The sequence below is a fragment of the Taudactylus pleione genome, unplaced genomic scaffold, assembly GCF_031769625.1.
Source record: "Taudactylus pleione unplaced genomic scaffold, aTauple2 ptg000265l, whole genome shotgun sequence".
NCBI lineage: Eukaryota > Metazoa > Chordata > Amphibia > Anura > Myobatrachidae > Taudactylus > Taudactylus pleione.
Window position 1 is genome coordinate 11,261,620 of NW_028284667.1, and position 12,623 is coordinate 11,274,242.

The 12,623-nt window shown below is 41.9% G+C and overlaps 1 protein-coding gene across 1 annotated transcript in view; it reads left to right on the top strand.

Moving 5' to 3' along the window:
- The window catches only part of LOC148514013 (cilia- and flagella-associated protein 47-like), a gene marked incomplete at its 3' end in the record, with an annotated part of 651,210 nt that overhangs the window by 9,958 nt on the left and 628,629 nt on the right, over nucleotides 1-12,623 (top strand). Inside the window, exon 2 of the mRNA XM_088481183.1 lies at nucleotides 523-674. Coding sequence (XP_088337309.1) covers nucleotides 523-674 — 152 coding nt within the window. The remainder of the gene's footprint in view (nucleotides 1-522; nucleotides 675-12,623) is intronic.

Below are 12,623 nucleotides of genomic sequence, written 5' to 3' on the forward strand. Positions count from 1 at the left end.
CAATTTACTACAATGGTCTTCACAGTCACAACGTCTCATTCCAATTCAGCACCTGTGGATGTGCTGGAACAGGAGATTTACAACATGCATGTGTAGCCAACATAATGGCACCAACTGTGTCAACATAGATTAGGCTGATTGAGAGTTTTTGCAAATGGAGAGATTTTTTCCCATGGTGCATGCACGAATCCTCGGCTGATAAAGCCGCAGCTGCGGGAGCATTAGCGTACAACTCTGAATCAGGCCCTAGAATCTCTAAGGAAAGTTTCCGGCACCTTGTTTGATCCATGCCATAAATTAATCAGTCTGTTTTGTTTGCAGATGTCTATCCTCCCCAGTACTAGAAAGGTATGTCTAATAGTGGCCACTAAGTGTACTTTGCAATTTCATTTAACTATTTAAGAGAACATTTTGAAATAGGGGCAGCATGGCCATTATATCTCCCCTAGCTGTGGCAACCTTCACAGCCTCTTGGTTATGATTTGATGATATTGTAATACCTATTCCTATGTGTTTTTTCAGTTTACACTATCTGTACAAAACCCAGAGAAACCTGTAGCACCAGGACTTCAAGTGATAGCAACTGTGGAATATCATCCAACGCATAAGGAAGACATTCATGACAAGTTACTTGTTCTGGTTGATAAGGACGTCATTGAGGTGCCATTACTAGGGTATGGTATTAATTCTATATTATGTAAAGTATAAACTTATTTTGTACTACTCAGTTTAAAAAAACCACACAGTTATGTGGTGGGAATTGGGAGTAGACATAAGCATATGCTTCCTACTTAACTTTACCATCTCTGTTTATTCTAATAACTTTCATCATAAGCCTCTTCATTCCTCTTCTTTCTCCAACATTCTATTCCTCATCATTATTACATCCTTCTTCCTTGCATGTCTAACCCCCTGGAATTGTTTCTTGTGTGCACCCTCCACAATCATCACATCATTCTACCACGTCCTCTGCTTTGTCCTGCTCCTTCTCCTTTTTATTGTTGCTTCTCACATCGTTAAGGCCCTTTGCAATCCCCCACCGTCTGCTCATACTTATATTATATACCACAAACCATCCCATCCACCTTGTAATTGTAATCCTCCCAAACCGTATCCACCTCTTTTCACCACTCTCACTCCCTAATTCCTTTGCATTCTGGAAACTTGTTTCTAAGAAACGTGCATCCATCCATTAACTATTAATTTCAAACTGCTTGCCCTAAATGAAACCATTCTAACCTCCTCTGACACTACATTCAATGCAGAATTGTCTAATGCAGTCCAATCAGCAGAGTCGGCCATAGCTAATTTGGTGCCCTAGGCAAAATTTTGGCTGGTGCCCCCTAGCAGATATCAAGCCTCTCACCCGGCTCCCCGATTTGCGCTGAATTGCGTCATCGTGGCCCCGTCCCCTGCTTCACAATGCTGAAATGAACATTTAAAATGTGTGATGTCTCTATTTGTTTAATGTCACAGTACATACACATGCTCCATAATACACATGCCGTGACACAGTACATACATATGTATCTTTAACTGAGAACAGGGACATTCTTGGTGCTGGAGAAGCCTCTGAGAATGGGGACCAGATCAGTCCTTGCAGCAGTCCAACAGGACCAGGAAAAGTCATATCTGCAGAACCTCATGGCTCATTGTCCTGCAGCTGGCACTAAAGGCTCTGCACCTACCATACAGCACACACAGTGCACATTATTATTATAGCACATGACAGAGAGCCCTCCTCTGCACCCTGGCATAGGACTACAGTAATGTCAGCCATAGAAGTACAACAAACTGGGAATTCAGGAAGCTTTGGAACATTGTGCATGTGTAGGTGAGTGTCCCTTCCTTGCAGCATTCTCTTATCTCCCTCCTGCCCATATATGAAGCTGTCACTGTCAAAAAGATCTGACAGTTCTGCTACAATACATTTAACCCCCTCTGCACCCCCTTAGAGTGCAGTTCTATTAACCCACCTTGCACTGTGTGGTCTTTCCAGACCGACACACATAACGGACCTCTGACATATCCTGTACAGGACAATATAAGTTGTTGCTGGTACATGCATAATGTAAGTTGTTGCTGGTTGCAACAGCTGGCACAGTGACTAAGATGCATGCCCATTTCCCCAGGTAGTGAGGGGGTAAATTGGGGCAGTGGATACACTGCATCACAAAGCAGAAGTAGCAGCATTCCTCTTCATAGAAAGTTTCCCCAGCAGTACTGCACTCCACTCACTGTTTAGCCGGGAAGCTGTAGCCAGACATTGCTGGTGCTAGGGGCCCTCGAGGGGGTTGCTGAAGAACAATGCACTTCCTTGTAAGTTGCATGTATCCTGAAGAGTACAGAGAGGAGGAATTACCCTCAAAACCCCCCTCCACTGGCCTGATCAGAGAGCTGAGCTCTTATCAATCTCTGCAGTGGAATGCCCCCAGGAATTCCAGATGCCCTAGGCCAGTGTTGGCTAACCTTGACACTCCAGCTGTTGTGGAACTATATATCCCAGCATGCCCTGCCACAGTTTTAGCATGCCCTAATAGCAAAACTGTAGCAGTGCATGCTGGGTTATGTAGTTCCATAACAGCTGGAGTGTCAAGGTTAGCCAACACTGCCCTAGGCATTTGCTTAGAATGCCTATGCCCTGCGGCAGGCTCTGCCAATCAGCCTCACTCCCAGGAAACAGACAAGATGATGAAGTAGGAATCTATTTTTCCATACTACACTTTCCAAGTCCCAGGGGGACTAGGGGGCTTATGCAATAAGTTGCGAGCTGCAGCCACTATAATTACTAATCTATTACATAAACCCCCAGGAGATTACGAATTACCCACTTACTTTCACAAGCTCACTCACTAAACTGTTTTAGCTTACTTTCTCTTTTGGTTTCTCCCAGTGGGCTTCATCCCACTTTGCTGCATCTCTGAGTTTTCCAGCTTGGCTTTCCCCAATTCTAACCAAAATCTCTTTTCATTTATCTTATACAGTCAAAACCACATACACAAAGCGACACCTACATTTTCTTTTCTCAACTTGATCCACTTTTCATCTTTACTAAAATTAGTTCTCTCTGTGCTGTATTGATCTGACGGCACACTTCAGCCCTAGCTTCTTAAAAGTCAAACTCTCTATACCATTTATTCCCATGCCAGATCCATACGCACCATCCTCCCATCTAGTTTGGTGCTACCTATTCCAGACAAAGTTAACCTTCCCTTGGAACAAAAGATGAATCCTCATCTCACGTTTTTCATGCTCCTATCTTAATCTCTCTCACCTTTTTCATGCTCCTATCTTAATCTCTCTCACCTTTTTCATGCTCCTTCTGATCACTGCATTCACGCCTCTAGCTCCCCTCTGCAACCTATCACTCCACTGGCAAAATCATTTCTTCTCTTAGGGTGGGTACAAACCTGCATGATATTGGTTCGATTTGGGCAAATTGGAACATCAAACCGGGCATATCGTGCAGTGCGCATGTCCGACTGCGCGCTCCTGCGTGTTGCACGGCCAACCGCACAATATTGCATGCAATGCTGTACATACTGTATTGGGATGAAGGACAGGTATCGTTCCATCGTTCATTAAATATTTTAAGTGTATACCGGCAATGTCCTTTGATGTGGGGCGAAGGGAAATCGCCACCTCCAACGGCATCGGTGTGTAGCCAGCCTAAGACACGAATCCATATCACCAGTTGGATAATAAACCATCTCTAGAACAAGCCACTTCTTCCAACTGTTAGTTTATTTTTATACTTCCCTTTGTCTTCATCTATTCACTCAAGTCCTGATTCAGAGCCGCAGGCAAACCGCATGCAATGCCGATGTTCATGTAGTTCAGTGATTTTTATTGCAACTGCACATGCAGGAAAATTCCTATAATATCCTATGGCGCATGCGTTACACAGATTGTACGCACAAAGGTGCTGTTGTGTTTATAGATGCACAGTATCAGGAAGGTGACGGAAAAGTATTGGTTTATAAACCTGTTATATAGTAAATAGGCCCCTTTAACAGTTCATCTCCCATGTTTCTATTATCAGTAGCAGTGCTGATGTTATGCGGTCACACAGTCACAGCAGAAATACACTATTATACTTTATATGTGCACCAAAGAAAACTAAGCACTAAGTAAATTGAGTGATTTTCTTTTTACAGAATGTGATTTGAAACACTGGGAATTTGAGGTGTATAGGAAGTTATTAATAATGCTTTAAAATGGAAAAGAAACTCCTTTTTATCTTACGGTACAATGAATGAAGTGGAAACTGCATTCATTAAATATTAATATTAATGTACCTTCACATTTCACTTTAAATTATGCCATTACTGAATGATACATTTTATCTACTATCTGCACACCAGATGTAAGCAATTTTTTAGGACTTTTTCATTTGAAATCATCTTTCAGGTTTTGCAGTGGCAATGTGATGCAGCTGCACATTGGTTCTGATTACAACTGAAAGAAATTGTGAAATCTTGTTCCCCATTTAGCTGCAAAATGTGACACGATTTGCAGGTGAAACCAGGCCTTAAGTGTTCCCTGTCCTACCCCAATGATACACAGCACAGCAGGAGCATACTTGCTTCCTCTCCCAGGAGTTGTGGGAGGCTCCCGATTTTTCTTGTAACCCCCCTGCACCTCCGAAAGAGTAGGCAAATCTATGCCCTGCACAGTCGGTAAGTATGAGCAGGAGGGCTGCCATAAGACATTGTGACCCACTACAAATTAAATATGCAGTCCCCCTCCAAGAGGCCTGGTCAATAGAGAGTTATCCGGGAGTGGTAGAGGGGATGAAAAGCAATGTATGGGGGTGCAGTTTAGTCGCTGTTCTGCCTCTCTAAGGCTCTGCAAATGAGAAGCAGGTTACATCTGAGATTACTAGCAGGCTTCTTCATCAGTCCAGTTCACTTACATAGGAGTTTCCAAAACTCCACCATTACAGTCCAGGTTTTCAGGATATCCATGCTTGAGTCCAGATGCTCAAATCAAATTGACTGAGGTCAGGGACTGGCTGTAAACTTTAGGCCTGGGGGGCAAACACTAGCATGTGGCCCTCAATAGTCTACCAAATAACTGCGACGGAAAAAATTGCATAATAATCTTCTCGTCGGCGTGGTATATCTAATGTGGGTGTGGTTTAAATAATCATAGAAATTTCTTGTTATGCCAAAGAGCTAAAAACAAACACATAACCTACCAGCCGTATCTAACAAAGCAAAAACACAGACGTGTAATGGTTAGCATTACTGCCTCACAGCACTGAGGTCGTGGTTTCGATTCCCACTATGACCCTAAATGTGTAGAGTTTGTATATTCTCCATGTGCTTGCGTGGTTTTCCTCTGGGTGCTCCGGTTTCTTTCCACACTCCAAAAATATACTGGTAGGTTAATTGACTCCCATCAAAAATTAACCCTAGTGTGTGTGTGTGAGCATGTAGTAGGGAACTTAGATTGTAAGCTCCACTGGGGCAGGGACAGATGTGAATGGCTAACAATTCTCTGTACAGCGCTGCGGAATATGTGTGCACTATATAAATAACTGGTAATAAATAAAAAACTATACTAGTGTCCTCTGTTGAATACAGTTACAGGTTGAGTCTCCCATATCCAAAATGCTTGGGACCAGGGTTATTTTGGATAATGGAATATTCCGTATTTTGGAATATTTGCATACTATAATGAAATTTCTTGGGTATAGGACCCAAAACTAAACACAGAATGCATTTATGTTCTATATACACCTTATACACACAGCCTGCAGGTCATTTTATACAATATTTTTAATAATTTTGAGCATCAAAAAAGTTTGTGTACATACATGAAATTCATTTATGTTTCATATACACCTTATACACACAGCCTGAAGGTTATTGTATACTGTATTTTAATGATTTTGTGCTTTAAAAAAAGCTTGTGTACATCGAACCATCAGAAAGCAAAGGTTTCACATTATCAGTCATACAAAAAATATTCCGTAATTCGTAATATACCGTATTTCGGAATATTTGGATATGGGAGACTCACCTGTACCAATTAAGAATAATTAGACTTACAATCAGATCCACAATATGACCGCCTCTCCTTGCTCAATAAAAATCAGATGCCAGATCTTCCCCCTTTTTTAAAATTAGACCCCAGATTTTAGCGACTCCAACCTACTTTCTTAAAAATCGTATTCAATACACTCACACACCTATCTTATTGAAAATAATACCCCATATCTGAAGCACTCTCACTAAATAAAACAGACCCAACTTCTGTCTCTTCTTTCACATTAAAAATCATACTCCAAAATTGACACCCCCTTTTTATGAAAGATGATACCACAAATCTGTATTTCCTCCCAACCTCATAGCACATAATGCTGATTTAAACAGGAACACAAAGAGGAGAATGATAAATAAAAAGGGTCAGGAAGATACTTTTTTCCTTCAGTCCTTATTATTCTTGCAGGAGGGAAGAGAAGCAAGGGACATCATAGGCTGGTGGAGGAGTAGATGATAAGAGATCAGGGGCTGGCATTAAGTTATGAGGTGACCTCTTCCCCTTCTCCAGATTAAATATGCCAGAATTCTGGTGTGGTACTTGAGTGGATTATTGCAAAACCACTCCAGTGCCTAGTTCAGTTTCTTTTAAACTTATTAAAAAAATTATATATATATATATATATATATATATATATATATATATATATATACACATACTGTCCCCGATTACAGCCCAGCCACCGAGCCATCGTCTGATAGATTTTGCCTGCCAGAGTTATTCCAGCAGTACTCACATGGGACACTGGGAGCAGCTGCTGCTGCATGTAAGTGACATGCACCATACTGAGCTGTGCAGAAAGTGGGGCCACATGCTTGGGACAGGATTGGAGAGGTACATGCATGCAGGAAGTGCGCAGCGCTCCTGCCAGTAGTTGAATAAAATAAGTCCAAAAACAACGTGCCCCAGCCACCACCCCATCCCCACCAACCCCCACTGTGACCGACAGCTGAGGGAGACACATACACTATGCCTGCAGATGCCCGCAGACAATGACTCTGCCCATACACTCTTACCTGCGTAGTCCTCCTTAAGCCTTCTGAATTCTGATTGGTGGATAGCACCAGCCATCCACCAATCAATGTGGAAAGACATCCCACCACTGTGATTGGTGGATGGGACTAGAGCCATCCACCAATCAGCATTCTGACAAATACTGACGGACACAGTGCGGCTGCATTATGATCACAGGTATGTGACACAGGCGGCTGGGAGACAGAGAGAAGATGCTCCCTGGCCGCTCTGACTGTGTGAATAACATAAATGGAGCGGTCGGGGAGCATCTTCTCTCTGTCTCCCGGCCGCAGGGTATGTGATGCAGCGTGCAGCTGCAGCCACCCGGCGGCCCCTTAACTTTAAAATTGTAGCGGCCCGGGGGGCAAATGTCACCCTGCCCCCCGGCCCAGCCCGCCCCTGACTGAGGTACTAATTAAGTCACCTGTACTCAAGCATGGATATCCTTAAAAACTGGGGATAAATGTACTAAAAATCGTGTTTGACTTCTAAACTAAATTGCTGGATATTAAAAATGTTTTACGCTCAAATTCAGGAATGTACTAATCAGCGTATTTGACTGTTTATTTAGATTTGATGGTGATACTCAGCAATATCTGGCATGTGCGAGATCAGTTGATTTGTCCCGTTTACAATAGACTCTGCTGACAAATAAAAGCATGAATCCACTGACAGTCGCATTCAAAACACTGCACAGATCAGTGTGATCTATGCAGGCTTTTGTGTGTACACGAGTAAATAAAAGGCTAATTTCAAAAAATACTTCTAAGGCCGCTCTCATCCAAGCTATACAGTTTGCAAGCCCAGCTCTGTGCTATGCAGGGGTGGATAGATGAGATTCAAGCAGCTCAGACTGCACCTTTCAGGCCCTGGCTTTACGATCAGCCAATGTTCCTCAAGCTCACAATACAGAGCAAGAACCTCCAGTCTAGTTACATGAGAGATTTGAGGGGGACTACTTCAGTATAAGCAGTTATTGGCTCAGTACTCATCATTCCAAGTATGACTCAAAACCTATTCCACTGACTGGCCAATATATGTCAATGGTCCCATTCAGTTCTAGATTATTTTATTAAATTCCTCAATTATATGGGGCACATTAGTACAAATGTGGTCTGAATAAAGATATAATAGATGAGTGAGTCAGAATAGAGGAATTTATTGATGTTTCACTTATGATATATATGTGAACGTTGCATGGAAAAGCGGAACTCTTAATGTTTCACTGCTGCAGAGTGTCGATTTCCATGGTCAGTAGGGACGTCGCCAACAAGGCAAATGGTAAGGAATTAATTAGTTAATTAATTAGTGCTTGGGTAGAAGTGAGTATTTAAGGGTTTTACATTGTGGGGGTGGGTGTGACTATTGTCAATCAGTGGCCAGTGTATAATTAGCTGGTCTATGTCTAGTAAGAGACAGGGGGGTCTATTTACTAAGCCTTGGATGGAGATAAAATGAATGGAGATAAAGTACCAGCCAATCAGCTCCTAATTGCCATGTTACAGGCTGTGTTTGAAAATGAAAATGAAAAATGAGTTAGAAGCTTGTTGGCTGGTACTTTATCTCCATCCAAAGCTTAGTAAATGGACCCCATGGTCCCCCGATTTTGAATGCTTTGCTGTCTGGTGCTGAATAAGTGTGCTGTCTGTTTTGCCATCCTGACAAATAAACAGAGATTCAGCATATCAGTATGAGGTGTCATCATCTGGGACTATCTTTATCACAGTGGTGTCTTCATGGGATGTACGGGAAACTACTGTAGGTCACGCTTCCCCGCCCCAGCACACCTGCGAAATGGAGGAGATAATGAGAGCTCTTGTGTAAGTGGTAGCAGTGCAGAAAGAGAATACCAGGCTACTGTGAGTTGTCACAAGTGAGAGGAATCCGAAAAAAAACACCTGCTGCCTTAATGGTGCAGAAATGAATGGCTTCAGATGATGTAGAGGCATACCTGGTGGCTTTCCAGCAAATTGCTAAGCAGACCAACTTGCCACCAGAGTTATAGACAGAATGGCTTGCACCCTATTTGTCTGGGGAGGCACAGAGTATGAACATGGACCTGTCCTGGAGGAGTACCAGGCTGTCAGCTATCAATAGCTAAAGATGGCGATACTAGCACGCACCAGGATCACAGAGCCAGACGGGGCCAAGATGTACCATGACTAGCGATTGTCTAGGTACCAGTCAGTTTGAGCTCAGCTGGCCAACTCAGGAAGTGGTTGAACCTGGAGAAGCATACACCTGCCAAGATGATAGAAATCCTGGCAATAAACTATTTCATATGGGCTTTGGATAAGGGACTACAGAGGTGGGTGCTGCAGCCTGACACACAGTTGCTTGAAGATGCAGTATGTCTAACCCAGAAGTTCCCAAGCGCGGTCCTCAAGGCTCCCCAACAGTTCAGGTTTTAGAAATGATTTAGCACAGGTGGTTAAATGAAATTGAATGAGGTACTAATTAAGTCACCTGTACTCAACCATGGATATCTCTAAAACCTGAACTGTTAGGGTGCCTTGAGGACTGTGGCTGGTCTAACCTATTGTTTGATCTGAGACTTGTGCCTCGTTAAAGCCCAGACTACGTAATATTGGAACTAGGCCAGGTGGAAAACTAGCTGGAGACAAAGAGGTAGTGAAAGTTTTGTAAGCTCCAATCTGCTTTAAATGTGGGGAACCCGGCCATTTGTGGGAACAGTGTCATACACTGTAGGAGTCCATGGACTATTCACTGACTTGGATGGAAACGAGCTTCCCGTGCTGTTGTACAATAAATCCATCTGTCGGGAAGCCAGATGACAGCCCTTGTGGAAAACTTTACTAGTCCTGGCTCTGATAGATTTTTTAAGTGTAAATAAATATAAGGAACTGCGCTAAATCAATCAACATATATGGTTAATCATAAAAAGAAAGTATTTATTATGGATATATAATAATCACATAAATGCATGGGTCCCAGCATAATAAAAACAGACAATATTAGCATATAATGAGCATGACAAATTCTTGACAGAAAATTACAAAATAAACAAGTATAATGATGTGTCCTGTGAGGAAAAAAGTGGCTGATAAAAAAAAGGGGGGGGGGGGGGTTCAATAATCCAATGCTGTATGGTTCAGAAAATCCTCTATTGTGGGGAATATTGTGAAAGAGTTCCAATATGTAGCAGAGAAAAATATACAAGGTTGCAGGCTGTGATGCCTGAGTAAATGCAACAGTGTCTCTATTATGAAGCAGAAATGGTATTCACAAAAAGTCCCAGGCTGTTATGCCAATCGAAAGTTAGAGTGGATGAGCGTTGTTTATGAAAAGCAGCATATGTGGTATAGGGCTAATGAGTAATTTCAATGTTTTTTTTTTGTATATTCTGTTTTTATTAGAATATTTATAAAAAATACAGTTGTTATAAACATTTCACATCTGATAAACCCGAAACAGATAATAATTAAATACTCGTTTTCTTAAAAAGATCAGGCTTAGTGGCACAAATATCACAATCTATATCAGATATTTAATATATCAAAAAAGAAAAAACACATAACAAACAAAAATAGATCTTTAAAAGGAAAACAAATGAAAAGACAAACAATAAGAAAAGTAGAAAAACAGTGAGAGAGAGAAGAACAAGAATAGAAAAGAAGAGAAGGGGAGGGAGGAGAAGAAAGGAGAAGAGGAGGGACTATCGTGTGCATAAGAGTAATAGTTATTATTCTGAGGATCATAATTTATATGGTAGATGAGGTGGAAGACATATAATTCCTATATATATATCTGAAGACTTATAGGCCAGCCAAGGAAACCAGGTACTGGTAAATTCAGAAGACTTATCTAGTGAGGAATATAAAATATCTTCCATTGACATAAAATAATCAAGCCTACAAAACCAGTCTTTACGTGTAGGGGGAGTAGTAGATCTCCAGAGCACAGGTATCACAGCACGAGCTGCGTTACTAAGATGGCGTAGCAGGGATTTCTTGAACTGGGATATTGGGATTGACGAATGGTTAATTAACCAGAATTCGGGGCCTGTGGGAACGGGAAAGCCTAGAATTTGTTGGGAGATAGAGATAACATCGGACCAAAAATTTGATAGTAAAGGACAATCCCACCAAATATGTCGGAGAGGGCCCACAGCGATAGAAAATCTCCAACAAGTATTGGGAACTGATGGGAACATGGAATGTAATATGACAGGATGACGATACCATCGCATTAAGATCTTATATTGTGTTTCCCTAACGGTGATACAAATAGAGCTAGTGTGGGTTTTAAGAAAGAAGAGCTAGACCTAAATCTTTCTCCCAAGCCTTAGCCCAAGGTGGAATACTAGACACTTGACTGGATAATAATAATTGATAAAGGGCAAATATTGTATGTGAGGGGGATAGTGGGGTGACACAATTTCTCAAAATTAGTAAGGTCCCTTTATGCTAAGGTAAGCCTATTATCTGAAGTAAGGAAATGGCGTATTTGCAAAAATTTCCAGAAATCGGATTGAGGAATGTTCCATCTCTCTCAAATCTCTGAGAACTGTTTAATGCCAGAAGCATTTACCAGCTGACCAACTCTGAAGAGACCCGCCTTGGTCCAGTTGGGAAAATGGGAAGGGTCAATACCTGGCAGGAACCTTGGATTAGCCAAAAACGAAGTGAGAGGGCCAAAAAGTGAGGAGATGTTAGGGATAAGCCTTAAAGTCTTCCATAGAGAAAGGGTGGGAGAGATAGTTGGGTGAGGAGGGGATATCCTAGGAAGTGACGGCAACCATGGAACTATCTCAGGGTATTGTTTCATGAAGCAGCCTTCAATGGCAATCCATTGTTTAATATCTCTGTTTCTAGTCCATTCAAGGATTCTATTTAGGTGGATGGCATGATAATAGGATTTAATGTCTGGGAGCTGAAGACCACCCAACTGTTTTGGGCGTGATAGTAATTCACGTCTGATTCTAGGTCTATTTCGGGACCAAATAAATTGACGGATCAGTAAAGTAAGTGATCGAAACCAAGACTCCGGCACAGCAATTGGCAACGTCTGGAGAACATAGAGCAGTTTGGGTAGTGTATTCATCTTCACCACATTAATCTTTCCTAACCAAGAAAGCTGCTTCAGGTGCCATTGGGAATAATCCGAGCAGATTGAGGAAAGAAAGGGGAGAATATTTGTTTGGAATAATTGTGACAGATTTCTAGTAAATTTAATCCCTAAATATGTGATATGGGATGGGTGCCAGGTGAATGGGAAGGAACCTTGGAGACTCGCTATTGTAGGGGAGGGAGCAGATACATTAAGGGCACTGGATTTCGAGAAATTAATTTTAAAGTTGGATAATTTCCCAAACTTTTCAAATTCCAACATCAAGTGCGGTAAAGATGTGATCGGTTGAGAAATAATAGCTAGGAGATCGTCAGCAAATAATGCGAGTTCATATTCTATCCCGCCGACTTTAACGCCTGAGATATGAGGGTTTTTTCTAATAGACCTCGCTAGAGCTTCCATGCAAAGCACAAAGATTAGCGGGGATAATGGGCATCCCTGTCGAGTACCGTTACCTATTAAAAAGGGAT